Here is a 27,914-nt window from a genome sequence, read left to right as displayed (position 1 = left end):
AGGTTGAAAATTCCAATGGATCAGGGAACCCCGTTCTTGCATGGTTTTGCCCTCGCAGCGTTCACAGCTTGATGGTTGCGGATGCTCGAAATCAGATCTTCCCACGCACAACCAATTCCTTTGCCTGGTACATCCAGACAGCCGGGTCTTCTGCTACCGCCAATGAAAACTAAATCCAATCCGACCTTTTACCAGATGTTCATCCTCGAAGCAAAGCAGACAAAGACAGGCAGTACACAGAGAGGCTGGACTTACCGGGAACATTTGAGGGTACCACGTGGGGTAAGACACTTCGTGCGACATCTCAACAACCCCTCTCTTCCGCTCATTCAGCCTGACTGCAAGTGCCCACCCTTCCAGCGTTTTCAACGTGTCATCATGGCGGCTGATTGCTGAGACATAACAACAGGGTTAGATTGACGCTCGGCGCTGGGCGTAGTATCTCATTCCCTTGAAATCAGCTTTCCCTGTCACTCGGCGCGCGCACCACATATAACAGCGCAGGATGCCACTTCGAAAAGAAGCTGACGATAGCAATGGATATAAGAAAAGGAATTATATCAGGAGCGGTGATTGTGTTCAACAGAAAATAACATGTGCATATACTGCAAGCAGAACAACATTCATCACGAACAGGAACAGACAAAGAAGAGGCGGTCTCAGAGTGGTTAAGCACCTCTGTCGAAGCGAAGAGCGAAGGGCGAAGAGCGACGAGGTTGGCGGCAGACAAATCAGCGAGCAGCATGAGGGGGCTGGCATCCTGTGGTTGTGATTGGTCGGTGTTCAACGTCCCCGCTTGGCATTACAAACCCTGCGATATGAATGGAGCCACGAATTGTGATGGATGTGATAAAGAAACTCGCTCACATCTAGTACATTACTGATACTACTAGTGCACAGTGGATACTGAGCGGGATTCTAGACTCATGTGTCGTGGAACCTCACTTCCGATCCGATCGGATGGGACGACCTGGTATAGTAGTCAGGGAATACTGGTGCAGACATCCGCAGACACTTCAGATCTGTACGACATTGTCCCCATGTACTGATCAATCTACAGTCTCCGGTGCCCCAAAGGTCCTCGCAGCCATTCCTTCTTCCCCTTCGTATTCCGACTCCATCACCAGCCCTTTTTGAGCCTCTCCTGTGGCTGCATCGAGTGGGTCTGGCGAGCCCAGATGTGCATCCAGTCCTTCGGGTATCTGTCGCTCGTCCAGAACATATCTCACCAGACGGGAAAGTCGAGATTTCTCGTATCGATTGAGCAGAAAGGACCATTCACTTCCTGATGGCAGCTGGCCCTTGGCCAACATGGTGCGCCAGACTCTCTCCGCCGCCCCTTCTTCCCCATGCCGCAGGAAGCCGCAGAGGACCTCGCTCCACGTTCGCTGACTAGGCTCACACAATCCGAGCTCGATCATCTCTTCGACAACCTCGAGTCCCTTCTGGAGCGTGGACGGTTGCCGGGAGAAGAATGAGATAAAGCCGTTGTACAACACGTCATGCTTCGCTGCCTCACATATGCTTGTATCTTTGTGTTGGATTAAATGTGCGATCCAATGCCACAACCTCGAGACTGGCTTCTCGTCAGATTGGCACAGGACGTAAGCCCAAATCGTAAATCCCAGCGCAGCCGGACGGGGCTCCGGTAGACGTGACACCGACTGTTGTTCAGCAGGGAGAGGTTCCGCAAGGCCGAGCTTGACCAGCGGTGCTCGATCGTACGCGCGATCGTAGATAGCAAGGATATGAGCAAAGCAGACTTCTGGCGGCAGCTTCCGGTCGAAGCAGCAGACGATGCGGACAATGTGCATAGTATATGCGACTAGATATGGATCCCGATAAAGGTCTTCGCGTGCATGAATGGCGGATAGGATCCTATCCAGTTTTTCCCGGTCCTGCCGGTCAAAGCTGTCCTTGAGCAGCACCAGATGGCTTTTGGCATCGACGTGGATATTTTCAGCTTCCATGAAGCGAAACACTTCCCATGCCACATTTGATAACCGCAGAAAGACCGCCTGCTGAAGAACGCGATTGTGCACGTTCGCATCTAGAGGCAGCCCAATCTGCATGAGACGGGGTAGTACTTTAAAGTTCCGGCCACCTTCAGCGTCCTCCACACTATCAAGCCCTATCAGGTTTGTGAGCCGGTCCAGAATCGCCTGCTTGAAGGGCTCTCTTTGATCCACGGGGATCGCGGAGAGAAGCTCAACTGCTCGGTCTGGATTACCTTGTTTGATGAAGTGATCCACCACGACCAGGATCAGCGGAACAGGGACCGGAGCAGAGTTCTGGAACACTGTGTCAATGATATTTTCGCAGTGTTCGGGACTGTTGTGCCGTAGTAGAAGGGCAAGGAAAGCACGGGGCATGGCGCCTTCAGGGAACGACCAGACTTTGGACACGTGCTTGATCTGACGGGCGAACATGCGTTGAAGGTCCGGTTGGCTCTTGATCTCCTCCCCATGGACAAGCTCAAGATAGGTGAGACACTCGCAGCGAGTTTTCCACTCCCGCGGAAGCATTGGCAGGATGGACAAAAACTTCAGAGTCATTCGCGCAGAGTCGGTGAGACATCCAATGAGGATTGAGGGGAGAGTTTTGACTCTCTGGTTCAACCCGAGACGAAGCCACGCACGCCGCAGAGCTTTGCCGCCACGTTGTCCCACAAAATGTACGGCCGCTTGTCTGTAAGCCTCCAGCTCTCGCCGTGCCCTTGACAGATCACCATCCTCAGGGAATGTCAATGATTTGTATAATCTGACCCACTCTTGCGAGAATTCATTACTGTTCGGCAGAAAGTAAGGATCCCCGCCGGGTTCAAGAGGGACATGCCTTGAGGCTGGAGGAAAGGACCATGCGTTTGTAGCGGCGCGTGAGCTCCAGGGCACCAGAGCAGAGGTTGCATCGGGCCCCGGAAGCTTCCTGTTGACGAAGCGCTTCGTCAATCTTGAGGGAAAGTGGCGCTCGCTTGATTGCTGCAGCGTGCTCAACTTGTCAGCCGCAGTGCGTTGCCCCGTTGAAGTGTTTGAACCGGGCTGCTGCGACGCTCTCCAGTAGCTGGGTAGGCCCGCAAGAACAGCATCTTCTACTGATTGTCGAGCCGGAGTAGTTTTTGCAACATCGGCTGCGCCGCGGACTATTCGCTTCGTGTCCGAGTCATCGTCTGTCACCTCGGAAGCAGGTGTGCGCGATCGGACAGCATCGGCAGCAGAAGCGCCAGTGGATTGTTCGGACGGCGGGCTAGGATCACTTGATGACTTGGGGCGCGGAAACAGGCTCTTTCGATCAATAGCCTGGTGGTAAGGATGATAACTGGGCGTGGCCGAGTAAAAATTCCGCAGTGCAATGCGGCTCAGGAAAGAGCCTGTGAGACTAAGGGGTAGGCATGCTCTCAGGGTGCGAGTCGGTTTGCCGGACATTCAGAAGTCCAGGCATTTGGGAGTCCTCGTAGGCGTTGTAGAGTGAAGGAGCATCGAACTCAAAAGCACAGAGCTGCCATCGAGTGCGCGAGATGGAGAAATCTGGTTGAGGAACTTCAAGTTGAGTTCACGGATTCTTCTGGGAAACCGCCGCCGAGGTTTATCCGCATCTGGCCCAAAGTCTCTAGAAACTGGCTGCAAGTCCGTCACGACGGCTGTGTATGCCTCACTCTGCTCCGTATTGCAAGACACAACTTGTTCGACTCCTCAACCTCCACGAATATCGGATCGTCTGCTCGATGTCGGCGACTCATACAAGCCTCGACGCTGCGGCCGTCGACCGCAAAGCGCGCCTCGCGAAACTTGCTTCTCTAAAGCGCAAACAACCAGAATCCGATGCTCCGGCATCGACTGTGAAAGACACGGAACAACAAGATGACAATGATACATCAGTCGCAGAAAAATATCTTTCGGGACGAAACTACGATCTAGCCTCGAAGAATGCTAAATTGGGGTTTGAGAATGCGCCCACCGCCAACGTCGAGACTTTGGAAGAACGGGCGGAACGCATAGCCGCATCCACCGCGGAACAAGCTGCTAAGGAGGAGACAGAGGCGGATAAGGGCATCGACCTATTCAAGCTGCAGCCCAAAAAACCCAACTGGGATTTGAAGAGAGATTTGGCAGAAAAGATGAAAATCCTCGATGTTCGAACACAGAATGCAATCGCCAGGCTGGTGAGGGAGCGAATAGAAAACGCAAAGAAAAATGCCGTGAGTCAGGGCGGGACTGCCTATTCCAACGAGAGCGGCGACCAAGGCGAAGAAGTTGGTATAGAAGGCAATACACTTGTCGAGGGCATACATCAGCGGGAACAGGAGGAGGAGCGCGAGGCTGCCCTTGGAGACGAAGAGGATGTCCCCTGATCTGCTCGAACGGAAAAGTTACGCCTGAGATTTGGATTACCCCATATTCTCATACTTATCGATCGCTAGAGCCCTTACTGGAGGGCTGTTGAAACTGGGCCATGACGTGAAATCGAAATGGTTGATACCCTCGTACCTCAGCTTGCCATTCTAGGCATGTGCTGTCAGCCGGCGGGCGGTAGCTTCTGGGCGGGATCACCCACATAGCCCAGGCGATCTCCAACGATTCCGTCAAACTGGCTTTTGCAACGCGCTGCACCCGTTTCACTGGAGATTGGCAATCCTGGGTGGGCGCGCCGCTCACTCTCGCCTGTTAGGCGGTGCACAGATTCGAAGTACGAAGGGAAAGCCGAGAGAGACAGGCACGAGCGAGACCGGGAGATGGTTCGTTCTGTTCTGCGGTCCTGGCAGTTATTAGCCAAACGAGCTGGGAGCCCTCCAACCGGCGAGAAGCCCATGTGAACACACAAGAACTAATTGAGTGTCAGAATGTATTAATGGAACGAATGAAGCATGGTTAAGGCATCAAATACATTTTGCTCAGAGGTTCAGCCGCATCCAAGACTGTCGTCCGGCCTTCAATGCTGCCTCCAGGGCCCTTGCGAAGTGAAAAGATACATATCCCAGGCAGTTGAATGCATAGTTGGTTGGTAGCAGAAAAATATGATAACAGTGTCAGATGTGGTCAATCACATATTCATCGCCTGCGTCAAAGCCAATCGTTTGCTATACGGACTCAAACTGCGCTCTCGCCGTGACGGACCATGATGCTCTTGAGGAATTCTGAATCCTCTTGGGCTCCGTGAGCCGTGATTGCTCCCGTGAGGTTGCACATGCCGATAACGAGTGCCGGCGCGATCATCGAAGTCATTGTCCGAGTCGTCTAATGACCTCCTGTCCTTGGTGATCTGACTCTTGTCCATGCTCGGACTGTTGGTCCTACTGCGGTGGCTCCCGCGACGTTTTGAATTGGGCCTGCCTCGATCGATCGGACTTATGGTTCTATGCCGGCGGCTTTTCCGGTGGGAGCCTGGCATTCCGGGAGGCGACCTGGGTGACCGAGAGTATGAACTGGAAACAGACCGGTGTCTTCGCTTACGGGATGAATTGGCTGCTGCCGTCCCTAAGCGCGCGGGGCTCGCTCTGTCTCTGTTGGGCCGTTGGTGGTCTCTGCTTCGCGGAGGCGTGGCTGAGCGAGATTTGCTAGTGGATATAGTTGAAACTGAGCTTGAAGAATGCGCAGACAGCGAACGTGACCTTGCATGAGGACTCTGAGATCGACTTCGTCGGTCTGGTTCAGGAGTGCCGCTGGCCTTCCGTCGTGCCTCTGCTTCGGCCAATTGCTGGTCTGCCACTCCCTCACTAAAAAACTGTCAGTAGGCGTTCTGAGGCATCGCGAAAAGCCGTTCATCACACCTATTGAGCAAGCTGTTGGCCGTGCTGTCCGTGAGTTTTGGCATAAGCTTTGGATTGAGTAGTTGTTGTGTCCTTGACGGTCTCGGGGCGTACGGTCTCTCTTGCACACTCGCCTTACACTCATAACTGTAGTGGCTTAATGATCAGTTAGCGACGTCGCGTCAGATGGTATGGTGTCACTCATAACATATCTTTTTTGAGACATTTCTGGCAGACTGTGGAGGCTGTCGCCTTGGGCCGTCCGAGGCCGGGAATTGTGCGATATCGATTCATTGAACACAGAATAGTCGAGAGCGGTAATACGAGGGGACCCCTCGATCCGAGGAGATGGCTTCTCCGGGATGTAGGTCCTTTGTAAGAGGATGACAGAAGGGATGCAATTTCCAACAGGCTATTGGGAGAATGCTCTGTAGAGAAAATACTATCTATGCCTTGATGACGGGTTGCAGATGTATGGTGTGCAGTGGATGATAACAGAGCCTCAACACGTCTATCCAGGGTCAGACTCACAAACAGCACACTCGTAAAGGGCAGGCAGACTCCAATCGGGGTGTTACTAACGGCGAGATTGACCGACTCGAGGACCGTGGTTGCACTGTCGTTGGTGGCAGCAGCGAGGCAGACACCTCCTTATCGGACTTTGTGCTGCGCCGTAGGGTCGATAATGGGTGGCACACCAGTACTAATAGTGTAGTAGGTATTCACAGTGCTAGTACTACTACTAGTATGTTAAAGGCTGTAGAGGGTCGTTGGCGTAACAAATTTCTATTGAATGCCAGTACTTTAGTATGAGTAGGTAGTACTTAAGTACCTTAATACTAGTAACATGATACGACTAATAACTCTGTACGTAGTAACATTTCCTACCGCAGCCTCTTGGCATTCTCGAACCTCACGGATTTTGGATTGCACCCTACTACATACTATGTCACGCATCTCCCGCCCTGCATCTTCCACCTCACCACTCTAACCCTCTGTCATTCCAGCTCCTAGGGCATGGTGGACTAGAGGACGTCGTATCCAGTTGTCAGACTAGCTCTCCCTCGCAGAGTTCGCACCTTCATCAGCGCCCCATCATCCGCGAAATTTGCCCTCGGGCTGTTTGTTGGACAATTAATTGCCTTCTTCCAGCGGTTTCAAACCCGTTTCTCTCTGCGAGATCGACGCATCGCAGTATCCGACCTGTCTTTGTCCTTTGTTCGCCCCTGGCATCTCAGGTACATCGCTGCGACCACCTGGGTGGAAAACATTCTCTCGTGGCCGTCTTGACCACAGTTCACGGCAATTACGCTACATTCGAAGCCCTCAGACCTCCTCGTCGAATCCATGGAGCCTTTTCGGTCGCGCTCTGCAGGCTCGCTTGATGGGCAAGAGATTGTGTGAGACAGCGGACAGAGAAGGTGTAGCGTTGGCTTTCGCTCCTACATTACACATTCATTTCCAGTCCTCAGCTTGGTAGCCTTACTTCGCGCTGTTGGATACGACGTGACGAATCTCCTTGGGCAATATGGCGTCTCCTCAGGTTGGCTCGGTTCCAGCGAAGTTGTCGTTTGCAAAGGTCTGTCCAATGTTCTCTCTCTGTCATTCCATTATTGACATGTCTTAGGTTGCTGCTATGCGTGTACCTGCTGCTCAATCAGCGACACCTAATCCTTCCGATGGATCGAGAACCCGTCCCTTTGAGGGTAACGGCCGGCATAATGCGAAGGCAAACAATGCTGTACGCCCCGCTTCTCCAGAAAAGCGAGCAGACGGACCACCGCTTGGGGCTCGGGAACAACGCACCCAATCTGAATATGTAACGAATGCGATTCAAGGTCTCTCCCTTGGGAAGACCCCAACGATGCCGTCCAGAGGTCCTCAAAGTGCGGAGAGCGGAGAATCCCTGGAGGATGATCAATCCCACCTCTCCACTTCCTCGACTAAGCAGCAAAGTTTTGATACCAAGAGTATGGCTTCCGTAACAACTTTTGCGATGGACGAAAAAGAGAGTATCCGTCCCGATGACAGTGCAAGTGTCCGAGCAGCGGATGATGACGAGACCCCGAACGCCGCAAGCAGAGAATCAAGTTTGCACCGCGATTCAGAGCCTCTAGTATCAGGCCAACAGCCAGCCCTTCGACCTAACGCTTCCGGCGTCACCATCGCAGCGCGCCGTTACCAAACCTTGACCTTGACAAACACCCCCCGTTTTGGTGATCTGCCTGTTGCTCCCCTTGTCCAAGAACAAAATGCACAGCAGGCAGGGTCGGGAAGCTCGATCATGCAACCTGATTCAGATGAGCGAGTATCGGCACTCCCTGTTGCACCTGACGAGAAGTTACTGGATGCTTTGGCAAGTCCGAAGGACCGTCTACCTCTGCTACAGCTGGAAGAGAAATTCATTGGGTTTATTGCTAATCCAGAGTAAGTCTCCAGACTTTTGGAAGGCCACATTCGCTGATCGTGAATAGGAGCGACTTTCTTGACCTGCCTCCGCAAAATTCCTTCGCCAGACTCCTCTCCCACAAGCTCGCGGATTACTATTCTCTTGCGCATCATATCAATGACGATGGCACTTCGATCCGCCTCTTCAGGACTCCTTGTGCGTCTTTGTGAGTTGCTACCATTATCTCTTCAATTGCCAGCCACTGATTCGGAAGTAGGCCGACTCCATTGCATGTTTTAGCTCAATCCATTCCTGCGAGTCAAGCGCAGGCTCCTGCAGCTACAGGTGTAAAAATCATGCGCAGGGGTGGATTGGCCCTGCGTCAAGGGTCTGCTGGTGGCAGCACTCCTGCAAGCTCCTCTGTCCCATCGAAAGCGACCTCGGAAGCTGGCCTGGACATAGGTGTCGAAGAAGGCCTCATGTTTCCTGCCGATGGGACCCCGAACAAGGATAAGTCCAAACTGACCAGGGAAGAGCGAGAAGCCCAGTACAAAGCAGCGAGAGAAAGAATCTTTGGCGATTTTCAGGAGTCGGTGACCAGCGAGAGCGCTTCAACTGGAGAAAACTCGGCTAGTATGTCTCGATCGAGCTCGTCCAGCGGAAAGAGAAAATCGCGGAAGCACAAAACCCCAAAGGACGACAGTTTCGAGGCACGCTCAGCATTTATTCCTAGCTATGCGCCTCTGCACATGCAACACATGCCAGCGCATTATCAGCCCCAATATGCCGAGCAAGCCTATCAAGCCCCCTATCAAAGCCCGCCCAACGGATACGGCACGGGCTACAACTATGGAACCACTCCCACTCAGTCTTATCCTAGCTTTGAGCCATCCATGCCGTACAACAGCAATAACTTGGGATACATGGCCAGCAACAGCCAGCAATTCGCTCCCTCGGACTCGTGGTCGTCGATGCAAACGCCTTCGTCTGCGGAATGCTTTAACTATTCTGCATCTTCCACTGGCTATCAGCAGAACATTTCACCGATGATGAACCAAGCAACCGGTCAATTTATGTCACCAACTTATCCTGGAATGCAACAGCCCCAGAACTGGATGAACACACAATTTCAACCTCCTTATCAGCAACCTTCGGCCCCAACTGGCTCAAGCATGAATAGCTGGTCAGGTTTCCCATCTACTACACCTTTAGGCAACACGACATCTCATGCGCATGGGCAACTTTCCGGCCAACAATACAGCGGAAACCCTGCTTATAACGCCCAGCAACCTGTCCCTGGCAGCTATTCAAGGTCCTTGTTCAACCCACAGACACGGTCTTTCATCCCCAGCAATGCCATGAGCCGCGTCGGTGGCCGCAATGGCCGGAAGAAACCTTCGGCTTCGTCGGCCCAGATTCGAACCAACAGTACCTCGAGGCCTCCTGCAGCTGCCGAACCTTCTGGTGTAGCTATGTTCCCTCCACCACGGCGGTTCGATCAAGGGTCGATCACCTTATCTTCAGCGAATCTTCAATCAGACTCCTTGCAGCAGAAGTATGGTGCCCCTGCCCACCTGCCCAAGAAACCCCCGCCATCTCAGGTGCCAACATCATATGACGTTGATGGTATCAACAACACAGCATCAAGCACGGGTTCAGGTTCGGTGAATGAAGGGCCAGGTCCTGGAAGTGGCGGATTAAGTGGTGGCTCCCCTGCATGAGCTGCCTCAGCACGTGGGCTACCACGTTGTTTGGCTCGTCGCTCAAGGCTTTTGGGAATCGGGAGAGCGCGAGTGAGTGAGGAGCACAAATGGCGCCGAGAATGAATTATCGTCTTCGAAGGATCTAAATCTTGATACTTTGGGTGTGGAAGAGCATGAGCGCAAAGGAGACAAAGATGACAAACGGGCTTGGAAACAGCATCACAAGGAATGGGACTTTGCATGAAGATGGGAAAAGGGGAAGGGGAAGCTACCAAAAGCCAAAAACCAAAAACCAAAAAGGCGTACCACTACCATTGAAGGAGTTTTTCTACGTACCGAGCAGACAATCTCCATTGCCTACCTTAGGTAGTCCCGGGCCAACCGTTTCAGAGTAACTCCAGCCTCGGCGTTCCCGTAAAAGAAAGACCTTGTACCCGAGACTTGTGCTGTCAAAAAGGCGCAATTTGGAGCAACCCTTAGGAAATAAGGTGAAGGATAAGGTCGTCACGTCATCAACGTAGACAGATTTACCAGCTACAATTGCTAGAGCAGAGACCTTCATTATTGGTCACTCTCCTTCGGACTTCAGATCATATGGTCGCCAATGTTACTTAGTGACCGACATGGCCTCAGGAGAATATGAAGGGGGGAACAAGATGGAGTGAGTTGTCTCGTATATATAAGTGTACCCAGGTCGTAGTATGCACAGGTATCTCATATGTATGTGCTAACATCATCTGCCTCGTTCAATCATATCCTCCGCTCTGAGTATATACGTGGTATGCATATCCAAGGGTTGAAACATTCAAGCCGTATTCCTGAACTCCTCGGCTTTCATTCTGCGCCGGAGAACCAATCCCCCCCTGCCGTGCGCCGCATATAACGCCCGAAATCTGCCCAGGAAACTCCCTGTGATCTATCACCAACAGAGCTGAGCCGGCTCCGGTGCATGGTGTAGTGCTGATCCCATCCAAATGCGTCAAGATCTCATCAATATGCGTGTAGCCGTACCTCATCGTTCACTGGCAGCAGGGCGGAGCTGGTGCAGCTCGAGGCTCTCGACTGTAGGAAGGCCCGTTTGTTGCCGGCCTCTGTAATCGCTACCGCTACCTTGGTTATCGTGAAGGCCGCCACCACCACCACCACCACCACCACCATCATCGTCACTATCTTGGTCCTGCATCAATCCGACAGTTTCCTCGACCATCTGCTCGCTCTTTCCACGTCCCTGGGCATCCACGACAACTCGACCAGCAACTCCTCCCGCCTCGCTGTCGACCGCGGATGACTTGTCCTTTGCAACCGTATCACGGGCGCTAGCAACCCACACCGCGCCCGCCAGGATCAGCACACTGCCAACCCAGCTCATTGTGCGGGGGCTGACACCAAAGACTAGCTTGTCCGCCGCGAGCGCAAACAGCATCTGCGTGTATACCATCGAGGTAGCGCGTGTGCCGCTCCCACTCACTTTGGGCTTGGAAGACGACGACGACGGGTGTTTCGGCGGGAGAGCATGTGCATTGTACTCAGGGGGTGATGGGTGGTGATGAAGGTTCTCCGAAGCTGAGGAGGCATCACCTTCAATGTCGCTGATTTTCTGCGTCGTCTGGCCATCATTCTGCAGCTCGGCAACATGTCTTTGCGTAGGGCCTCCATAGGACAACCCCACAGTCAGCAAGCATTGCATAACAAAGCCGCAGAGTCCGAGGCTGACAAGCAAGCCCCACTCTGTGATGTTTCCTGGAAGTCTGAATTTGACATCGGGAAAGATGATCAGAGCCGCCAACGACACAAAGGTGCACCACACACTGAAGTAATTGATGCTAATGAAGGCGTGAGCGCGCTTGCCAATGGCTCGAATTGACGTCAAGGCGCCAGTAGAACCAAGGACGCCAAGCATAGCAATGCCAATGGCTGCGAGATGCTGATCCGCGGTGGGTTCTTGAGGAGCAACGGATGTCATCGTGGAATTGGAAGGCGGGCTGGCTGACGGGTCGGAAGTGGTTGTAGAAGATGAAGAAGAAAAGAGGGAAGCCGGCTGCGCGATGAAGATAACGCCTACAAGACTGACCAGGCCGGCCAGCTGCTGCTGTCGGGTGAAAGTCTCGCCGGGCATGACGAAGCTGCAGAGATAGCAGGTAAGAATGGGTGTCAGGAATGTCAACACGGTTGCTTCGCTCAGCGGCAAGTATAGAAGGCTGAAGTACATGCCGAATACCCCAAAGAAGCCACTTAGACCTCGTGCCACGAGCAACCAGCGGACTTCGCGGGGACCAAAAGGAAAGTCAGGTACTGATTTTGAATATAGGCCGTAGCTAGTACATAGAACTGCGGTGATGGACTGCCTGGCGAACAATATCTGAAACGGATGCATGGGTTTGCCGTGGGGGCCCGCCGTCTCAAGCAGTCGAGTGCTGACATTCATCCCGGCCCCAAAGAATTGAGCCAGCACAACCAACATGGCCCCGTAGTTTGTGATGTAGAACGATTGCAACGCCGCGCCAATACGCATCCGTGGGGAGAGAGGTCTTGTTGGACCACTATCCTTTGAGGCATTGCGGAAAAGAAGGTGCCGAGCCTGTCGCTCTTTTGTGTGCAAGGAGAGTTCGGAGAGTTCTGAATATATACTGTCGAGCGAGGCTCGAGAAGTGCGATGCAGAGGGACATCGAGGTAAGCCTGTCTTGTTACCGTGACGTTGGAAGATGAGGGGGAGGATGCGGCAGTAGGGCTGTTCGAGAAGGATTGTTCAGGTCTATGCTGACCACGGACGCTGTTGGTGGACATGATGACGGCGCCATTCCAGAGCCCGAGAGGGACAGCGTACGATGAGATGGATGAAGTACAGGGAGAGATGACCCTATACAGAGAGAACAGAATAGGAATGAGAATGAGGAAGAGTATCAACCACGACAGCCAAAGGCCTGGTGAATGGCGCTCTGTAGGGATGGCGGGTCGAGAATGTATGGTGTTAGATGGTAAGAAAATGATGAAATGGTTGAAAAGCTGGAGAGCCTGGGGAATGGAGATGGATGGTGGAGGATGGTGGGGGATCGCCAGTCACTGCTGCCTGCGCTGCGCTGATGAGGCTCCTGAGGCATAGGGAGAGACTTCCACCTACCTAGGTAAGTAGGTACTTACTTAGGTACTTATGCAACAAGGCATCATTCATCCTTGATCATACGCCCATACGCCCAGTGAATCGATCATGATCGAACTTATACCCGCTCCCAGCCATCATTGACCAGACCATTTATCCTCAAACGGGCAGAATTCTGTGCATAAACGGCTGCGACACGCCCCCCTTCAAACGGTCCATCGACTAGCACGTACCACATACCCATTGCTCGACCGCCATACTAGTATGAGATGGACAAGGCCCTTCCCACGGCCACTATCATGAAGTACGTTATGAGAACCGGAAGAGTCTTAGGTTTGGCTGGCAGATCGAACACAAGATCATGTCACAGGACAACAGCAACTTTCTGCACGGCCACGCCGCTTCCTCTCAAACAGGATGTCTAGCTAAAAAAGAGCCTACGAGGCAGCCTCTGCCTCACCTCTGCGGAGGGCCAACAACGCCCTTACGTCTGTCACGTACTGCAGTGCCTCTAACATGGGTATCAAATGAAGCAGATCGTTGTCTGTCGGGTCGTTGATCCATCCTTCGATCGGGATGGCATTGTCTGGTACGACCGAGTCAGTCTCTCCCAAACAGACGGACGGATGTGGGTGGCGTACCTTCATGGAAAATATAGCTCACAGGGCTGTTGTCAAGAATGATTACCTTGCTCAAATCAGGCTCAATGCTGCTGAGGTCTTTGATGTATGCTCCATTGCGAAACGTGCAATGCTGCCGGTAATATCGGCCCACAAAGTACTTGCGCTCTTGTTCCAGCCAATCAATCACAGGATCTGCATATTCTTGGACTGATGCTGTGAACACCACCAGTTTATACCATTTCGACACCTTACGCAAGAACTCGTCGCAATGCGGCCGCTTGTGGACGTAGTAAAGGATTGGATGGTGCGGGCCCAGCATTGGAGCGGCCTGTCCAGGCTGTGGCGGCGACAGAGCGACAGGGGTGTTCAACTTGACTTCGACCATGTGCCCAGAGGACATTCGGCCTCCCTTCGCCAGTGAATGTATCAGAGTCTCATCGAGGTCTAATATCAGCGTCTTTTGCTGGAGCGAGGGGCCGCCGCGACTGGGCGACCGCGGACTAAGGTTGGCGTACGAAGGTTGGCGCCTGGGAATGAGAGGTCGCGGCGGCTGGGGCGCATGCGGATATCTCGTGATTCTCAATGACGGTGAAGGAGATGTCGGCGACTTGATATTGTCCACCGTCAAAGGGGCGCCGTCACCGAGCGGACTGGCCGTCTTTTTCTGCTTGCGCCTCCTGGAAGCCACGTCATTTTGCTCTTTGATGCGTATGGACGATCTTCGCGTCTCCGACTCGTCACGAGATCCTTTTCCAGCTTTCGACCTGGCCTTTTTCAGAGCCAGCTCTCCCTTGCGTGGGTCCGATTCAGAGTCCGTCGTCGAGTCGCTCGAATAGGAATGCCGCAACTTGGTCTCTTGAAGGACGCGATTCGGCAGCTTCTCAGAATCCCATCTTCTTTCGTGGGCAGCAGGTGCAAGACCCACGACATCCGCAGGGCGGCTATGTGCAAACCGGGGGGGCCGTGGCCATCGCGGCACCGTGGCGAGTTTCCCATCCTGACTGCTGAAGTATTTTGCAACATACACCACTGGAGCCCCGATAGCTGCCAGTATAGCTGTGATGGCATCTGCAAGCCGTTTCACAAAACTTCGCAACCCCTCACTGTCTGATATTCTGTCTTTCTTCTCATCGACCTCCAGCAACGGATGTTTCTCATCTTCCTCCCCGTCTTCAATGGGCTGATCGCCATCATCTATTGCAGCTTCGGATGTACGTTGCTCCAGAAGTGGTCCGTCTATTTCTTTCCGTGTAAGATCGTCGCTGTACGATCGCCCGGTCAGGAGTTCTCCGTCATAATCCTTCTGTAACGACTCTCCCTGCGAGTGCGATCGCGGACGCGGGGGGGGTTGAGTTTGTCCGATGACTCGGGATGAGATCAGGTTGAGGGAGTTCATTCTTCCACCTGACGATCGCGCAATCGCACGCGATCAGAGTGCAACAGCAACAGCTGCACCTCCGCAGCACTTCTGCCCACCCCAATTCGTGACAACAGAATCGCAGAGTCAGTTCGCTGGCAAGGTCATTTCGGGTACTGGAAAGTGGGGTGTCGAGAGGGTTCAGTAGGATCGAAGGGGATAGGTAAGTAGCTGGTTCCAAACGATCACATAGTCGAAGCTCTAGTAGATGTTTCCGATTGGCGATCGGGATTGGCCACGATATGCGCGATTACAACGATGTGCCCTTGAAGGTATGTGGAAAGGCACAGGAAAGACAAAAGGTCATTTGGGATACTAACTTATAATGCACTGGCAGTCGGAGGGGGCTCATCCGGCAGTGGTGTCAGTAGTAAGTACTACTAGTAGTGGAGGAGCCTTTGGTGGCTGGCCGGCTGCAGTGGCAGAATGCACAGCTGATCAGGTTCAGATTGGCTGCGTCACGTTGAAGAGTCAAGAGTCAAGACTCTTGCCCGCCAAAACGCCGTCAAACACGAGTCATCCCAACTGCGCATTCTCTCATTCAGGTACACAGGGAACTTTTTTATGATGCCACAAACATTCCTCCAACACGCCGACAGCACACGCCGCGACTTACGTCTTGTCATATATACAGAACCAGGTCCAGGTTCGACGTGACTTATCGCCATATTGACCCTCCATTCCCACAGGGCTCGCAGCAAGCAAGGAACACCGCTTCACTCACGGCCCACTTCATACCGTCGACTGCGTTCGTGCTCGACCTTTGTGAACCTGGTCGACATCAGTCTCTAGTTTAGCGGGCTGCCGCTATGGCGCCGTCGACAGCATCCCTGACACCGGGTCTCACAACCTTCCAAAAAGTTCTGTCTACGGAGCCCCTGGACTCGTCCATCGCATTTCTGGTCTCGTAAGCGCATTCTATTCCATTTGCTGATATACAACTCACTCACCATTATACTTGCCCAAGGCTACTCAAGAGACGCCAGATCAAAGGCTCGAAACGATGCGCCGTGGCGACTACACTTCTACTCCTCCGCACCGTGGAACTCACAAAACAAGCAGACTCAGAGAGGCTGATCCAAAGAGTGTCGGAAGTGGGCAAGAAACTCATCAATGCGGCCCCGCATGAACCTGCCGTAGGCAACATAGTCCGCAGAGTTCTTGGTATAATCAGGGACGAGGATGAAGACGATCAGGCTGGTACGAGGACCGGAGATGACGGCACTCCTACCAGTGAAGCTGGCTCGGATTCTGTCGCATCGCTGGAGCAGCCACAATCTCGAGGCGGCATGCATCCCATAGCCAATGGCTTATCTGCCAGGCCCGATGCGAGCGCGAGCCCATCACCCCAGCGGGGAACCAGTCGGCCTCCTTTGATGAGCTCCCACACGGGTGTACCAGGGGGGCCTCGCGCGGTGACCTCCATGTTCAGCATCATATCACATCCAACAATGAGATCGTCCGGCGTTGATTCACCAACGCATCGCAGTGGAAGTGGGACACCGCAGATGACTGCATCAGGGATCCTGTCGAATCTCCGCCCGGAGGTGATCAAGGGTGTCAAGGAGATCATTGACGAAATCAACGCTGCGGACGACGAAATCTCAGCGGCTGCGCTGGAACAGATCCATCCACAGGAAACGATAATCACTTACTCATCCTCGCTGACGGTCCAGCGCTTTCTGCTCAAGGCCGCATCGAAGCGGAAGTTCACCGTCGTACATGCGGAATCATATCCCAACAACCATCTCAAGACGCATGCCCTCCTGACCGGCACCCACGATCCAACCGAAGACGAGGACAGTTTGCCGAACGACTCGTTCTCGAAACCTCTGACCTCGGCTGGGATAAGCGTCATAATGATCCCAGATTCTGCGGTTTTTGCAGTCATGTCACGCGCCACGAAGGTGGTGCTGGACGCACATGCCGTGCTTACCGATGGTTCACTGGTAGCCGCCTCAGGGAGCAAGGCGGTGATCAAAGCTGCACGGTTTCACCGTGTCCCTGTGCTGGTCGTGGCCCCGACTTACAAACTGTCCCCCTCTTACCCCTACGACCCGTATAAGATGATTGAATATGGCGACGCTGGGAAAGTGGTGCCGTTTCAGGACAGCGAGTTACGCATGGGAGTCGAGACAGGCGTCAGAAACCCGCTGTATGACTTTGTGGAGGCCGGGGATGTTGATCTGTTCGTCACCAACCAAGTGCCTGCTGTCGTGAGTGCTGGTTATCTCTACAGAGTTGTCCGAGAACAGTATCACGACGAGGACCTACAACTGTGAGGGTTGACTCAGTGCACTGGCGCCCTACTGTGTTATGAGTAAACCGAGTCCCTCCCTGGGACTACTTCCAGCTGGCGCCGGAGCTGTTTGCTTGGAGTCTCAGATACCCCAAATCCCGAAGTAATCGCAAAACATGTCATGATACCTAATATATCTGGCACGGCACGACATCTTCCGTGCGTTAGAAGACTTTGCTCTGTCCTCTCAGTCTGCCTGCTCCTCGAAGAACTTGAAGCAATAGCACACTCGGGTGGGCACAGATGGTAGGCCAGGATCACTGTTATAATGATGATCAACCTGGTCAATACATCTGCTAACCCGCTCGTGCCCACTGTATGCCAATATGTGGAATACCAGACCATTCTACAAATGACACCGAATTGCGAAGGCTGGAAGGATGCAAGGCGACGTCTTTCAAGAAGCCACCACGAATGCATGAGCGGTAGTAATACAAATACAAGCAATCATTTTGTCTCTTTGACCCAAGAGCCAAACCAAACAATTAGTTTCCTTAGTACTCTTTATCCTCTCCGACCCGCTGTCTTCTCAGACGACCGGGCCCGTTCTTCTCCTTACTCTTCGCCGTCGACCTGCGATCCTTCTCACCGCGTGCCCATTCGTACAGCGTGCCATCCTCCTCGAATTGTTTCTCCTCCGCGGCGGTCTGCGCGTCCAGATCGGCCTCGAGCCTCTGGACCTCCTGCTCGAGGGCCTCCTCGCCGCCCTCCCGGAAGCGCGTGACTTTGCGGACATTGACGGCGGTGAGTTCATGCATGGGCAGGCCCTCCTTGCGTTGCCGCGCGAGCGCCTTGGCCGTCATGCTGAAGCGCATATCGCGCGGCCCGTCGACCAGCGACAGGATCGCCGAGGCGCCCTGGTCGTCCCGGATCGCTTCTTGTCGTAGCACTCGCGTGTAGCCGCCCGGTCGGTGTTCGTAACGTTTTCGTAGCACAGTAAACAGTTTGTCCATGTGTCGTTCGGGCTCCTATGAGTCAAACGCAAAGAGAGTGGTCATGTTAGTCTGGGCTTGTCTCCGCTCATAAAAAAACACCCGCAACTGACGATCGTTCTGGACTGCCCTGCCCAGATGTGGCAGCTCACAGGAGACTCGGGACCATGAAATGTTTCACCACTTACGAAGAATATGCTCTTTGCCCGTTGCTTGGCTGCGTTGGTGTTCTTTTTGCCCAGTGTGATCAGCTTCTCGGCCAGCCGTTGCGCTTCTTTCGCCTTCGCGTACGTCGTGGATATCGATTCATTGGCGATCAGGGATGTCACGAGGTTGCGCAGCAGGGCTTGTCGATGTGCCGAGTCGCGGCTCAGATGTCGGTATTTTATAGAAGACATGATTTCGGTTTGTTTTAGTTATAGAGGTGGGCGAAGTTGGTGCTTCAGCCCGGCCGCGCCGTATGCAAAATGTTCTCCTCGTATTGGGGCGTTCCAAGGGTGTTGTCGAAGATTGCAGAGGGTCCGATGCTCGTGTCGTCCTTGCTGTCAGAAAAGATAGCCGCCTCTGCTTCTGCACCGAAGACTCGCAAGGGAAAATGACCGATTGTTGGGATTCTCTCAAGGTTCCAATGGCGATAGTAGTAGTACAAAGTATCTACACCCTGAAGTCTGCATCAACTTCGAGTTCAACGCAGCTTCATCCCTCCAATCAGATCGGCTGTCCGGCCGCTCTTGGCGCCAAGAATAGGGATTCCGGGACTCGGCCTTGGAGTCAGCCTCAGCCTTGCCCGGAGATCTCATTCAGCCTTGCCGTCCAGAATGCCGACCGACGGCTTGCAGTACCTAGGTAGGTATATTCTAAATGTGCAAAGTTGGCAGATTGTATGACGAAATATGCATTGAGACATCCTTGTCTTTTTTATACATGTATGTACAGTATTTGGGGGTTTCCGTCCGAAATTAATGGGGGTTTATTCTCCGCCCAATCCTTTAGCACCGACAACCTGTCTCCTGTCGGGCATTTGCAAGCCCATGCTCCCGACATGACGACACTATTCTAGTTGTAGCCGTTCGCCTCGAGCTCAGGCTAGCCCTGCGGCCATGGCTGCGAAGGGGACTATGGCCAGCAGTCCGGTCAGAACAAGCTTGGTTCCAGCACCTTCAAATGTCGCAACGGTGGGAGCAGCGGAGCTAGTCTGACTTACAGACTGGGAACAGAGCAGAACATGAGTCAGCACACTACACAGTAACAAACTTCCCGGGCATTGCAACAAGCACTCACCTCACTTCCTGTCTCTTCCACAGAAGAAGTTGCTGCAGTGGTTGTAGCGGCCACTTCAGTTGCAGCAGCGGTTGAGGTCGCTGGAGCAGCCGCCGACGAAGTCTCGACTGCCGGGGCAGAGGTGGACACAGCACTGTCTGTTGTAGCGGCCGCGCGAGGGGTGGCATCAACTCCACACTCCTCTGCGGCACTTGAAACACTGTTGCCGTAGTATTGCCAGATGTCGTACACCAAAGCGCAATCAAGACAGGCATCGAGTTTCGTAGTAAAGTCTGCGGTGTCACAGTAACCTTCTGTACGACCGTCCACGATCACGCCGCCTTGCCGAGGTGTCAGAACCGCCTGAGGGATAGTACGAGAATCCGTGATTCACTTACCGCAGTTGGCATGACAGTCGTATTGGGGGGTCCCCGGGGCTTGCCGGCGATGGAGGGGAACATTTTCGGGATAGACGAAAGTAGCACTGGCGGTGGCGACGCCAAAGGCCGCAACAGCAACGAGCGAGGTACGCATTTTCAGCAGATTAGAGAGCGACACGCGGGAGAGAGCAGATAATAACCACACCGAATGCAATTTCAGGTACATGGGCAATAGGTATTGAACAACAAAAAAACGGGAACTGCCCTGGACCAGAGCACTGGGTCTTCATATACCGACAGAAGTCAAGCCCGGCCACATTTCCGCTCTCAAGCAGCGACCGCAAGCGGAGCCCTAGAAGAGGCCGACGAGATTGTTGTCCTGACTTCAGGTTGACTATCGAAAGCAACGTCCCACCTGAATGAAAATTTCGCTCCTAGCTTCGCGTACACAACACAAGATATCAGGAGTGAGCCAGTCCAAGCTCTTGCGCCCTTTTCTGCATTTCGTGGGAGGAGGCTGTCGCGTCGCCATGGCTCCAAAAACGATGGTGGGAGGATGTAGTCGCGATTCAACAAATCAGGTGTAAATGACGGAAAAGACAAGAGGATCGATTGATCTTGGCGTGAGGAGTTTGATCTTATCAGATTTGATCAAGATACTGTCAGACAGCCCAATTTGGGGTTGAAGCAGCACTTACTTGGTGAAGATGACCCATAAATCCTGTCTGACAATAGTATATTCTTGCGGCCGAGACCGGCATATCAATCAGATTAGATGGATAGGTCTGTCAGCCTGCTGGATTGGACGACCTCGCTGTCGCGCCCTGTTCTATTTGCTTGGGATGTCGTTAGGTCGTCTGTGGCGCCTCTGCAAGTTGTTATCCTTCTTGGACACTCCATGGGTGAGTCGCCTGACCATCTCCAGTGGAGGCCTTGGTCGCTGCCATGTGGCATGATGCCCTCCCAAGATTCTTGGATTGGGCATGTGGATGCTGTCGAAGGAGGGCTCCTTCGTAGCAGCCCCGTCGATGTCGACCTTTCCTCGAGATCCACATGAATAGCTGACCAGCCATCCCCCTGCTATAATTACCCAGACTGTCTCGCTGAAAGCGATATGCGAGACATCCCAGGTTTTTTCTCTCTTGTCAAAAATCAGCCATTAGTCACCCACTCAGAAATCCTGTAGCTTTCTGCTCCCCTAGTTGATATCATATCCGCGACCGAGTCACTGACAAGATGCTCGCTGCCCAAGCCGCCCTCCTCCTTGCCGGCCTTTACGGCGGGACAGTCGTCGCGCAAGAACATGGAGAGGACTACGCCAAAACCATGGGCCCCGTTGCCTTCTTGTGGCCCTCTGATAGAATCTGGGATGCAGCCCATGACAACAGCGCTCCTTGTGGCACGCCATCAGGAGTGACGGACAGAACCGAATTCCCCCTGCGTAAGCTTGGACACTGCACACTCTCGAGATGAATGACGCTAACGACCCTCCAGTCAATGGTCAAGTTGCATTGGTGGCACAGGACGAGTCTTACTCGATTCAGGTTGCCGTCTCTTACAAAGACAGTACGTTTGCTTGACCGGTCTTATTTCCCTTGCAATGTTTGGCGGATACTGATCGATGCATAGACCCGACGTCGAACGATGATTTCGAGACGGTGATTGCATCACAAAGAATTCCCTCTTTGGCAGAAGGACACCAGTGCTACCCGCTTCCCAGCCCACCGGCAGATGTCGAGGCGGGTGCGAATGCGACCGTGCAGATCAAGTACATTGCGGATTTCGACACGGATGAGAGCCAAACCTTCTATGCTTGTGCAGACATAACCTATGTCCCCACCAGCGCATTCACTTACCAAGTCCCTTGCTTCAACGCCACAGTTGACGACTATAGCATTTCTGACAACACCGGGGATGATTCTGCTGATGCGACCACTGGCGCGGGTGCGGCCGGGGCCTCTGCCACCGCAGCTGTCACCACCGAGACCTCGGACTCATCCTCATCGGGACTTTCTGGCGGTGCTATCGCAGGCATTGTCGTTGGCGTTGTGGCCGGCGTCGCTGTCATCATCGCTGCCGGATTTCTCTTGTGGCGCCGTAGCCAAATCAAAAAGCGAGCTCGTCAGCAGGCCGCCTCGGTCCGCGCTGTTGATTGGGAGAAGCCTATGCAAGAAGCTCGAGCCACCGCATAGAGTCAACGCTGCGGGAATAGAGCATCGTCAAGCGCTGGCCTATAAGAAAGCGCAGGACTGCGAATGGAGGAGTGGAGGAGAGACAGACTAAGTGCACGTCGACGGAAGCCGCAGGTTTTGGGCAAGAATAGGCTTGCAGAAGGATGGTGTAGGAGGTGGATATGGATATGTAGAATGTCGGACTGAGGATGCTAGTGTACGGGGATCAAATCACAGAGGTTGGAGAGAAGAGTCTAGGTAGAGAGAGATATGGCTCCGTTGACCCCTTTTAGGTCATGAATTTAGTTAGTACCTAAATTAGCAGGGGTTGCTTCTAGAAGCTTAACACGAACCTCGTGGGAAAGTATGCCGAAGCTCTGACGAGCTGTCGAATGCTTTTCGACGGGAGCTCTGTTCAGCCAGAACAATACATTCTTCATAGTACTGCGATCTCCCTAGTGCATGTGGCATCTTAGAAATCCTTTCACCTGATCCCTCACATTGCGAAAGCCTACACGGCACCTTACTCGACGTTCACGCCACATCAAACCCATCTTTCGCAGCAAGCTCGAAAACCAACGCATCTATTGTTTACCAGTCAAGGCGGGAAGTCCGAACCGCTGTTTGTGAGCACATTCGGTAAAGACCCCATAAGATGGGCTTCACCACGGGATTTGTAAGTACTGGTAGACTGGACGAAAGGTCAAACCGTTCTGACAACCGATGCAGCTCGGAGGGGTGACGTTGACATACTCGCTCCTGTATTTCTCACTATACATACACCGGGCAAATCGCAGTGTACAACGATCGCTCCTCTCTCAACAAGCGACATTACTCAATTCAGTCGTCGAGCCTCCCCCGCCCCTACCGGAACCACCGGCCTATGAAGTGCGAAGAGCAGGACTCGTGGAGGCGCTCAAGGACCGATGGAACAGCGAAATAGAACGGGTGGTGCGCAACTTCGAGGAGACTGACTGGGCAGAGAAGCGCGCTCTCCTTGAAGAGCAGGCAGCTATTGTATGGGGAAAAGTGAAATCATCCGAGTCGGCTCAAAATCTGGAGACCAAGACCGAAGAGCTTGAACAGAAGCTCAAGGACACCGTGACTCGGGAGACAGAGAGGGTGAAGGATGTCGTCAGTCGTGAGACCGAGAAGGTGAAAGAAGTGGTCTCCCGTGAGGCCGGGAGAGCCAAGGATGCGGTCGCCAGTGGTACAGACAAGGCGAAGGCTACCGTTGAGGACAAGGTCCAGGATACCTTTGGCAGAGAACCGCGGCTTCTGGAGCTGAAATGATTGAAAGACAAAGCTCCGTCCCCTTGCTCTGATCCTACAATAACTGTCCGCCGGACAATCAGCCCTCAGATACATGGCCTGTTCACTCCAACGTCAACCACTACTCCTTCGTTATAGGCCGATGCCCACAACATGGCCCCTTCAGAAATCACAAGAGTCTCAATCCGCGGTCCTCGGTCACAGCAGCTGCCAGCTCGCCAGGCACAGACATACCAACGTACCTCAAGCCAGACAAACAGAGCCTACAGCTTTGCATGGGCGTATTACAACCGGCCACGAGACCAGCCTTTTCCCAAGCCATGTGGGCAAATTATGCCGAGGGAAGACGGCCACAACCTCGACATGATAGTCACGCCTCATAATCTCGGGACCGGGTTGTGACAAGCGTCCTCACTAGTTTAAGGCTCTGCGCCCGGGTCAGGTCGTTCATTGCTCGACTTGGTATACAGAAGGCAGCGGAAAAGGGATAGCAGGTTTACAGGGGAGATGTATGCGGTGGAATTGTCGGCCTGGTGCAGCGTCCATGCACAAGCAGTGATTTCGACGTCTTATGGACTGCTCTCACTTGGGAACAGCATCCAATGTGGCACAAGGCTTGCAATCAATTCGATTTTGTTTGGTACCCTTCGATCCATTCTTGAGAGACTTGTCACGGATAAGAAGAACGCTTTGAAAAATCTACTCCAGAAACACCGAGCACGCTCTTCCGTTCCCTGCTATTTCCCACACGCAAGCCATTTTCTTGAAGACTGCAATATCACTTCGTACTCGTTACTACAATCGTTCCCTGCTCATAATCATCATTTCTGGATTGTTTTGTTGCTGTGGCCACAGCCAGTGTCAGCTCCTGACCACCGTGCAACAGTGCAGAATGTCAAGGGCCAGAACCCGCCAAGGCCGAACCATTATTAGTCTCGTTGGCTCTCTGGAGGCTCTTCTCTAGCTCTTTGACCCGTACCTTGAGCAGTTCATTCTCTCGCTTGACCGCCTCCAGCTCTCCTCGCTGGAGTGTGGCCTCCTCATACCTCGCACTGGCGACCGCGGCGGTGGCACTGGGGCTGCGAGGAAGTGGGTAATGAGGGACGGACTCCGCGGCAGAACTTGACAGGTTGGGCGCATTCGAGGACACCGAGGCACGGTGAGGATAACCGTAGCCACTTTGACTCATGTGCGGCGAGGAGGTCATGGAGCTGGTGCGGAATCCCGACGCGGATGTCGAATTGTGCCGACTCATGTCCGGACGGCCCAGCTCCATGCTGGGTCGAGCGCTTGCCTGGACGCTCTGATCTCGCGGTGCGGCGACGCCGGACACGCTCGTACTGGAAGCATTGGCGAGGCTGTCTCGAATAGATCTTGTGGATCGGGTGGAGAGATTCGAAGAAGATCGGTGACGACGAGCAGCGGTGGGAATGATGGTCGTCCCTGTGCCGCTTGTGGGCATATAAGGATCACTGTTGGAGAAGAAATGGTCGGACGTCGAAGAGGTCGTGGAGGCTACCGACGCCGTCTGGGCACGCAGTGCGGATAGTTCACGGGTAAGGCGATTGACCTCCAGATATGTTAGCTGTGTATGTTTCTTCTTCTGTTTCTTCTTTGCCGGATCTCACAATGCTCTCTTGCTCCTTTTCCAGTTCCAGGTGTAGTTCGGCGGCGGTGAGAGGTCGGGGATGCCGAATGGGTCCTGCATAGAGTTAATGAAGTAGATCCATGGTCCACATCTGTTGTTCTCACCTGGTCCAATGCCGACACCAGCGTTGTCCATGATTGCAGCCTGTGCCGGCCGTGGTGAGCTTGGGAGACTGTTGTTCTGTGGTAGCGGCGGGGGCAGCATTTGGCTGGAGGTTCTCCTCGAAGCGGATTGCAAGGAACCGGGAGGGGCGGTGGAAACGGAATTGGAGGTCTGTGAAAGAGATGCACCACGAGAGGATCTGGCAGCGGTAGTCGGATCCAGGGCCATGGTTGTGCTGTACCAAACAGTTGAGGTCTACAGGGAGATCACCCAAAGAGAAAGTGAGGCTGTTTGGGGTCGAGGCTCTGACGGTGGTCCATACGCAGTCGGGAGTTCGAAGAGTATGTAGGTTCGAGTTGCAGCACTCATCCACGGTTCAGTGCGTCCGGCCACACACTGTTCAGCTGTCGGGCAGTCAAGAAAGACAAGAAGCAAGTGACGGGCAGGGTGGTGAAGATCACAGATGCCGCTGTATACCTGGGCCCTAGGCCGGCGCAGGCCCATGACGCTCCTACTGGAAATGAAGTGTCGCGTCGCTGTTAGCCAATCACCAGTCAATATAGCGATATGTTGAAGTCGAACGTCCTGTCAAACTGGCGCGATTCGTTACTACGCAGTTATATCCACCATGATGATACGCTTCCAAACATCATTTACAGAGTACGCACCCTTTCTTCCATCGTTGATGATGGATGTTACCGTGACGAATCAAGCTCAGCCTTGCCCCGTCACATTCACATCCGCAGCTCGTGTACAGATTGTCTCTAGCTACGAACTACTAGTAGCGAGTCTAACAATTCTGACTCCTTAACGCTGCCTCGCTGCGATAACAACCCCCCCTGCCTCGTTCCCGTGAGAACATGATATTCACGCCCACGCCCCAACGTCCAAATCGTGCAATCTATGAGACAGTGTTGTGGCGTCAGGGTCGTACCTGTCCACGGCCGGGAATGCGTCGTCCATGGTCAAAGTAGACCCAACGAGTACGTACCAAGGAATGAAATCAATTCCTGACTTGCTTCCCGAGTGGCATTATGGTCAAGACGACGGTTCAGGTTCGTCCTTGCGATGAGAGAAATGGATGGGTATATTGGTTTCTGCGGACTTACCAATTGTTATAGTTCTCCAGAACATACAAAGGTCATACAGTTGTAAGTGACATGTAGTCATCGTGAACAAATGGCTCCTCGCCTCTCGTCATCCGCCACCGATTCGTCGCCTCAAAGGCGCCGGGCAACCCTTTAAACAACCACCCCCATTTCCTCAGGAACCCTTCCGACATCTCCCACCCCGCCATCTCCCAGGGCGGCGACCAGGCAATGATGCCGCGTCGCTCGATCTCGTCGTCGGGAAAGCCCTCGAACAGCCCGCCGATGCAGTCGGCCCACAGCTCGTCCTCGTCGAAGGTGCCGGCGGCCCGGATCAGGCGGTCTCGTCCCTCGGGGCACGGGAAGATGTCGATCCAGTCGCCGTGCGGCACAGTTTGTTGGAGGATTGTGGGCAGCAGTGTCGAAGGGAGTAGTTCGGGCTTGGTAGGGTATGGTATGACGTGGGTAACTTCCTCGTCACATTCGAGCGGCGTGACGAGGATCCCCGAGATCAGTGTGCGGTTGACGGCCAGAGCGCGCAGGGCGTTGAATTGGAGGAGTGTGATCAGGTGGTCTGGACAGAGGGGGAAGACAATGTTAAGCTGCTCTTTTCTAGGTTTGTTTGGCAGCAAGGGATTTCTCGCATTGTATAGTTGCTTGATCCGGGATGCTGGGGCGATGGAGACGGCTTGCTGCTCAATGTCCCAGTATTCCACCAGCACTTCTGATTTGACCAGTGTCCCGGTGGCGGCACTGGATGCTTCCGCTTTCTTTGCCAGGGCTTTGCGTTTCCCTACTGGACTGTTATTTTTGATAATCGGGTACCTCTTGATCGGCCTGGTCTCGACTCTTGATTTGGACGGAAGAGACCACGAGGCCTTACTTACGGTATGCCCTCGTGTTAAGTCTAGTCTGTGCCCGTCTGCGTGCTGTGGCGTCCTTGGTCCCGGTCCAGTCATCTTCCCTGCTTATCGCCTGTACGCGGTGAGCAAGTTGTGTCGTGGTGGTGATTGGAGGCCGCCCAGTACGTACCTCGACCAATTGTGGCTTTGACACGAGTTGGACGTATGATGCTGTTGAATCTGCCGTCTGATATGTACGAATCATGATGCTAGCGGACGTTGAATTTGCGGTGATGATGAAATTGGTGATCAATGCAGTGGTGCACGTATGCTTTTTACTACTATGTATACGGTGATTACTGCAGCCTGCTCACAAGATATGTCGACGACTACTAGTACAGAATATTCCGCAGCTGAGGCGCAGACAGACAAGAGGGTTGGTGAAATGGCACAGTATCATTGGTCAATACGAGAATATCTAACCTGGACAGGTCTAGCGACCTGCAACCTGCTCACGCCACTAGTCTGGATCAGGATGACGGGGCCCAGCATCACATATGCACCAATCGATTGGCAAAGGCAACGTTTCGATTAAGTTTCCCGAGGGGCGCTAATCTGGTTAGTACCTTGCTAGCAGCTCCAGATTCGGCAGGCGAGCCCCATGCTTCATGCAGCTGGCTCACCCGAATCCTCTCATTGGTTCACTTATTCACCATGTCCAAGTGGAATGTGATATAGTAGTACAGAGTAGGTATGCGGCTGGCTCACCATATCTGATCAAGATACAAACATCTCGGCCGTTGCTCTAGTAAAACAATACACTATAAAGATCATAGCAACTCCTCAACTCCGACATAACTGTTCGTAGCATCAAGAACATAGTACTCGATTCAGGTCATCAATCCCACTTTCACTGTTTCACACCTTGGCTCAAGTACTCATCGAAA

The 27,914-nt window shown here is 53.4% G+C and overlaps 13 protein-coding genes across 13 annotated transcripts; 5 read left to right on the top strand and 8 right to left on the bottom strand.

Moving 5' to 3' along the window:
• Positions 1 to 1,049: 1,049 nt before the first annotated feature.
• A1O1_07427 (uncharacterized protein) lies at positions 1,050 to 3,422 on the bottom strand (the record flags this gene model as incomplete). Its single annotated transcript, XM_007728296.1, has 1 exon — positions 1,050 to 3,422. The coding sequence occupies one exon, from the start codon at positions 3,420 to 3,422 to the stop codon at positions 1,050 to 1,052; it is 2,373 nt and encodes a 790-aa protein (XP_007726486.1).
• A 299-nt stretch (positions 3,423 to 3,721) lies between these two features.
• A1O1_07426 (uncharacterized protein) lies at positions 3,722 to 4,348 on the top strand (the record flags this gene model as incomplete). Its single annotated transcript, XM_007728295.1, has 1 exon — positions 3,722 to 4,348. The coding sequence occupies one exon, from the start codon at positions 3,722 to 3,724 to the stop codon at positions 4,346 to 4,348; it is 627 nt and encodes a 208-aa protein (XP_007726485.1).
• A 689-nt stretch (positions 4,349 to 5,037) lies between these two features.
• A1O1_07425 (uncharacterized protein) lies at positions 5,038 to 5,808 on the bottom strand (the record flags this gene model as incomplete). The annotated part of the gene is made up of 2 exons (XM_007728294.1): positions 5,038 to 5,710; positions 5,765 to 5,808. 2 exons carry the CDS (start codon positions 5,806 to 5,808, stop codon positions 5,038 to 5,040), a joined length of 717 nt encoding a protein of 238 aa, XP_007726484.1.
• A 1,799-nt stretch (positions 5,809 to 7,607) lies between these two features.
• On the top strand, positions 7,608 to 9,853 carry A1O1_07424 (uncharacterized protein; the record flags this gene model as incomplete). Its single annotated transcript, XM_007728293.1, has 3 exons — positions 7,608 to 8,170; positions 8,218 to 8,358; positions 8,410 to 9,853. The coding sequence occupies 3 exons, from the start codon at positions 7,608 to 7,610 to the stop codon at positions 9,851 to 9,853; spliced, it is 2,148 nt and encodes a 715-aa protein (XP_007726483.1).
• Positions 9,854 to 10,847: 994 nt separating this feature from the next.
• Positions 10,848 to 12,620, bottom strand: A1O1_07423 (uncharacterized protein; the record flags this gene model as incomplete). The annotated part of the gene is made up of 1 exon (XM_007728292.1): positions 10,848 to 12,620. The coding sequence occupies one exon, from the start codon at positions 12,618 to 12,620 to the stop codon at positions 10,848 to 10,850; it is 1,773 nt and encodes a 590-aa protein (XP_007726482.1).
• Positions 12,621 to 13,370: 750 nt separating this feature from the next.
• On the bottom strand, positions 13,371 to 14,952 carry A1O1_07422 (uncharacterized protein; the record flags this gene model as incomplete). Its single annotated transcript, XM_007728291.1, has 2 exons — positions 13,371 to 13,519; positions 13,575 to 14,952. The coding sequence occupies 2 exons, from the start codon at positions 14,950 to 14,952 to the stop codon at positions 13,371 to 13,373; spliced, it is 1,527 nt and encodes a 508-aa protein (XP_007726481.1).
• Positions 14,953 to 15,782: 830 nt separating this feature from the next.
• A1O1_07421 (uncharacterized protein) lies at positions 15,783 to 17,255 on the top strand (the record flags this gene model as incomplete). The annotated part of the gene is made up of 2 exons (XM_007728290.1): positions 15,783 to 15,880; positions 15,941 to 17,255. The coding sequence occupies 2 exons, from the start codon at positions 15,783 to 15,785 to the stop codon at positions 17,253 to 17,255; spliced, it is 1,413 nt and encodes a 470-aa protein (XP_007726480.1).
• Positions 17,256 to 17,766: 511 nt separating this feature from the next.
• Positions 17,767 to 18,602, bottom strand: A1O1_07420 (uncharacterized protein; the record flags this gene model as incomplete). Its single annotated transcript, XM_007728289.1, has 2 exons — positions 17,767 to 18,240; positions 18,393 to 18,602. 2 exons carry the CDS (start codon positions 18,600 to 18,602, stop codon positions 17,767 to 17,769), a joined length of 684 nt encoding a protein of 227 aa, XP_007726479.1.
• A 683-nt stretch (positions 18,603 to 19,285) lies between these two features.
• On the bottom strand, positions 19,286 to 19,998 carry A1O1_07419 (uncharacterized protein; the record flags this gene model as incomplete). Its single annotated transcript, XM_007728288.1, has 3 exons — positions 19,286 to 19,399; positions 19,486 to 19,805; positions 19,863 to 19,998. 3 exons carry the CDS (start codon positions 19,996 to 19,998, stop codon positions 19,286 to 19,288), a joined length of 570 nt encoding a protein of 189 aa, XP_007726478.1.
• A 1,082-nt stretch (positions 19,999 to 21,080) lies between these two features.
• On the top strand, positions 21,081 to 22,036 carry A1O1_07418 (uncharacterized protein; the record flags this gene model as incomplete). Its single annotated transcript, XM_007728287.1, has 3 exons — positions 21,081 to 21,285; positions 21,339 to 21,410; positions 21,474 to 22,036. The coding sequence occupies 3 exons, from the start codon at positions 21,081 to 21,083 to the stop codon at positions 22,034 to 22,036; spliced, it is 840 nt and encodes a 279-aa protein (XP_007726477.1).
• Positions 22,037 to 22,670: 634 nt separating this feature from the next.
• On the top strand, positions 22,671 to 23,308 carry A1O1_07417 (uncharacterized protein; the record flags this gene model as incomplete). Its single annotated transcript, XM_007728286.1, has 2 exons — positions 22,671 to 22,691; positions 22,745 to 23,308. 2 exons carry the CDS (start codon positions 22,671 to 22,673, stop codon positions 23,306 to 23,308), a joined length of 585 nt encoding a protein of 194 aa, XP_007726476.1.
• An 874-nt stretch (positions 23,309 to 24,182) lies between these two features.
• Positions 24,183 to 25,265, bottom strand: A1O1_07416 (uncharacterized protein; the record flags this gene model as incomplete). The annotated part of the gene is made up of 3 exons (XM_007728285.1): positions 24,183 to 24,857; positions 24,916 to 24,989; positions 25,040 to 25,265. The coding sequence occupies 3 exons, from the start codon at positions 25,263 to 25,265 to the stop codon at positions 24,183 to 24,185; spliced, it is 975 nt and encodes a 324-aa protein (XP_007726475.1).
• Positions 25,266 to 26,178: 913 nt separating this feature from the next.
• A1O1_07415 (uncharacterized protein) lies at positions 26,179 to 27,232 on the bottom strand (the record flags this gene model as incomplete). Its single annotated transcript, XM_007728284.1, has 3 exons — positions 26,179 to 26,918; positions 27,013 to 27,100; positions 27,158 to 27,232. 3 exons carry the CDS (start codon positions 27,230 to 27,232, stop codon positions 26,179 to 26,181), a joined length of 903 nt encoding a protein of 300 aa, XP_007726474.1.
• Positions 27,233 to 27,914: the final 682 nt, after the last annotated feature.

This window comes from Capronia coronata (genome assembly GCF_000585585.1).
Source record: "Capronia coronata CBS 617.96 chromosome Unknown acBCG-supercont1.6, whole genome shotgun sequence".
In the NCBI taxonomy this organism is placed as follows: domain Eukaryota; kingdom Fungi; phylum Ascomycota; class Eurotiomycetes; order Chaetothyriales; family Herpotrichiellaceae; genus Capronia; species Capronia coronata.
Note: the sequence above shows the minus strand (reverse complement) of the source record. Positions and strands in the feature narration are given on the sequence as shown.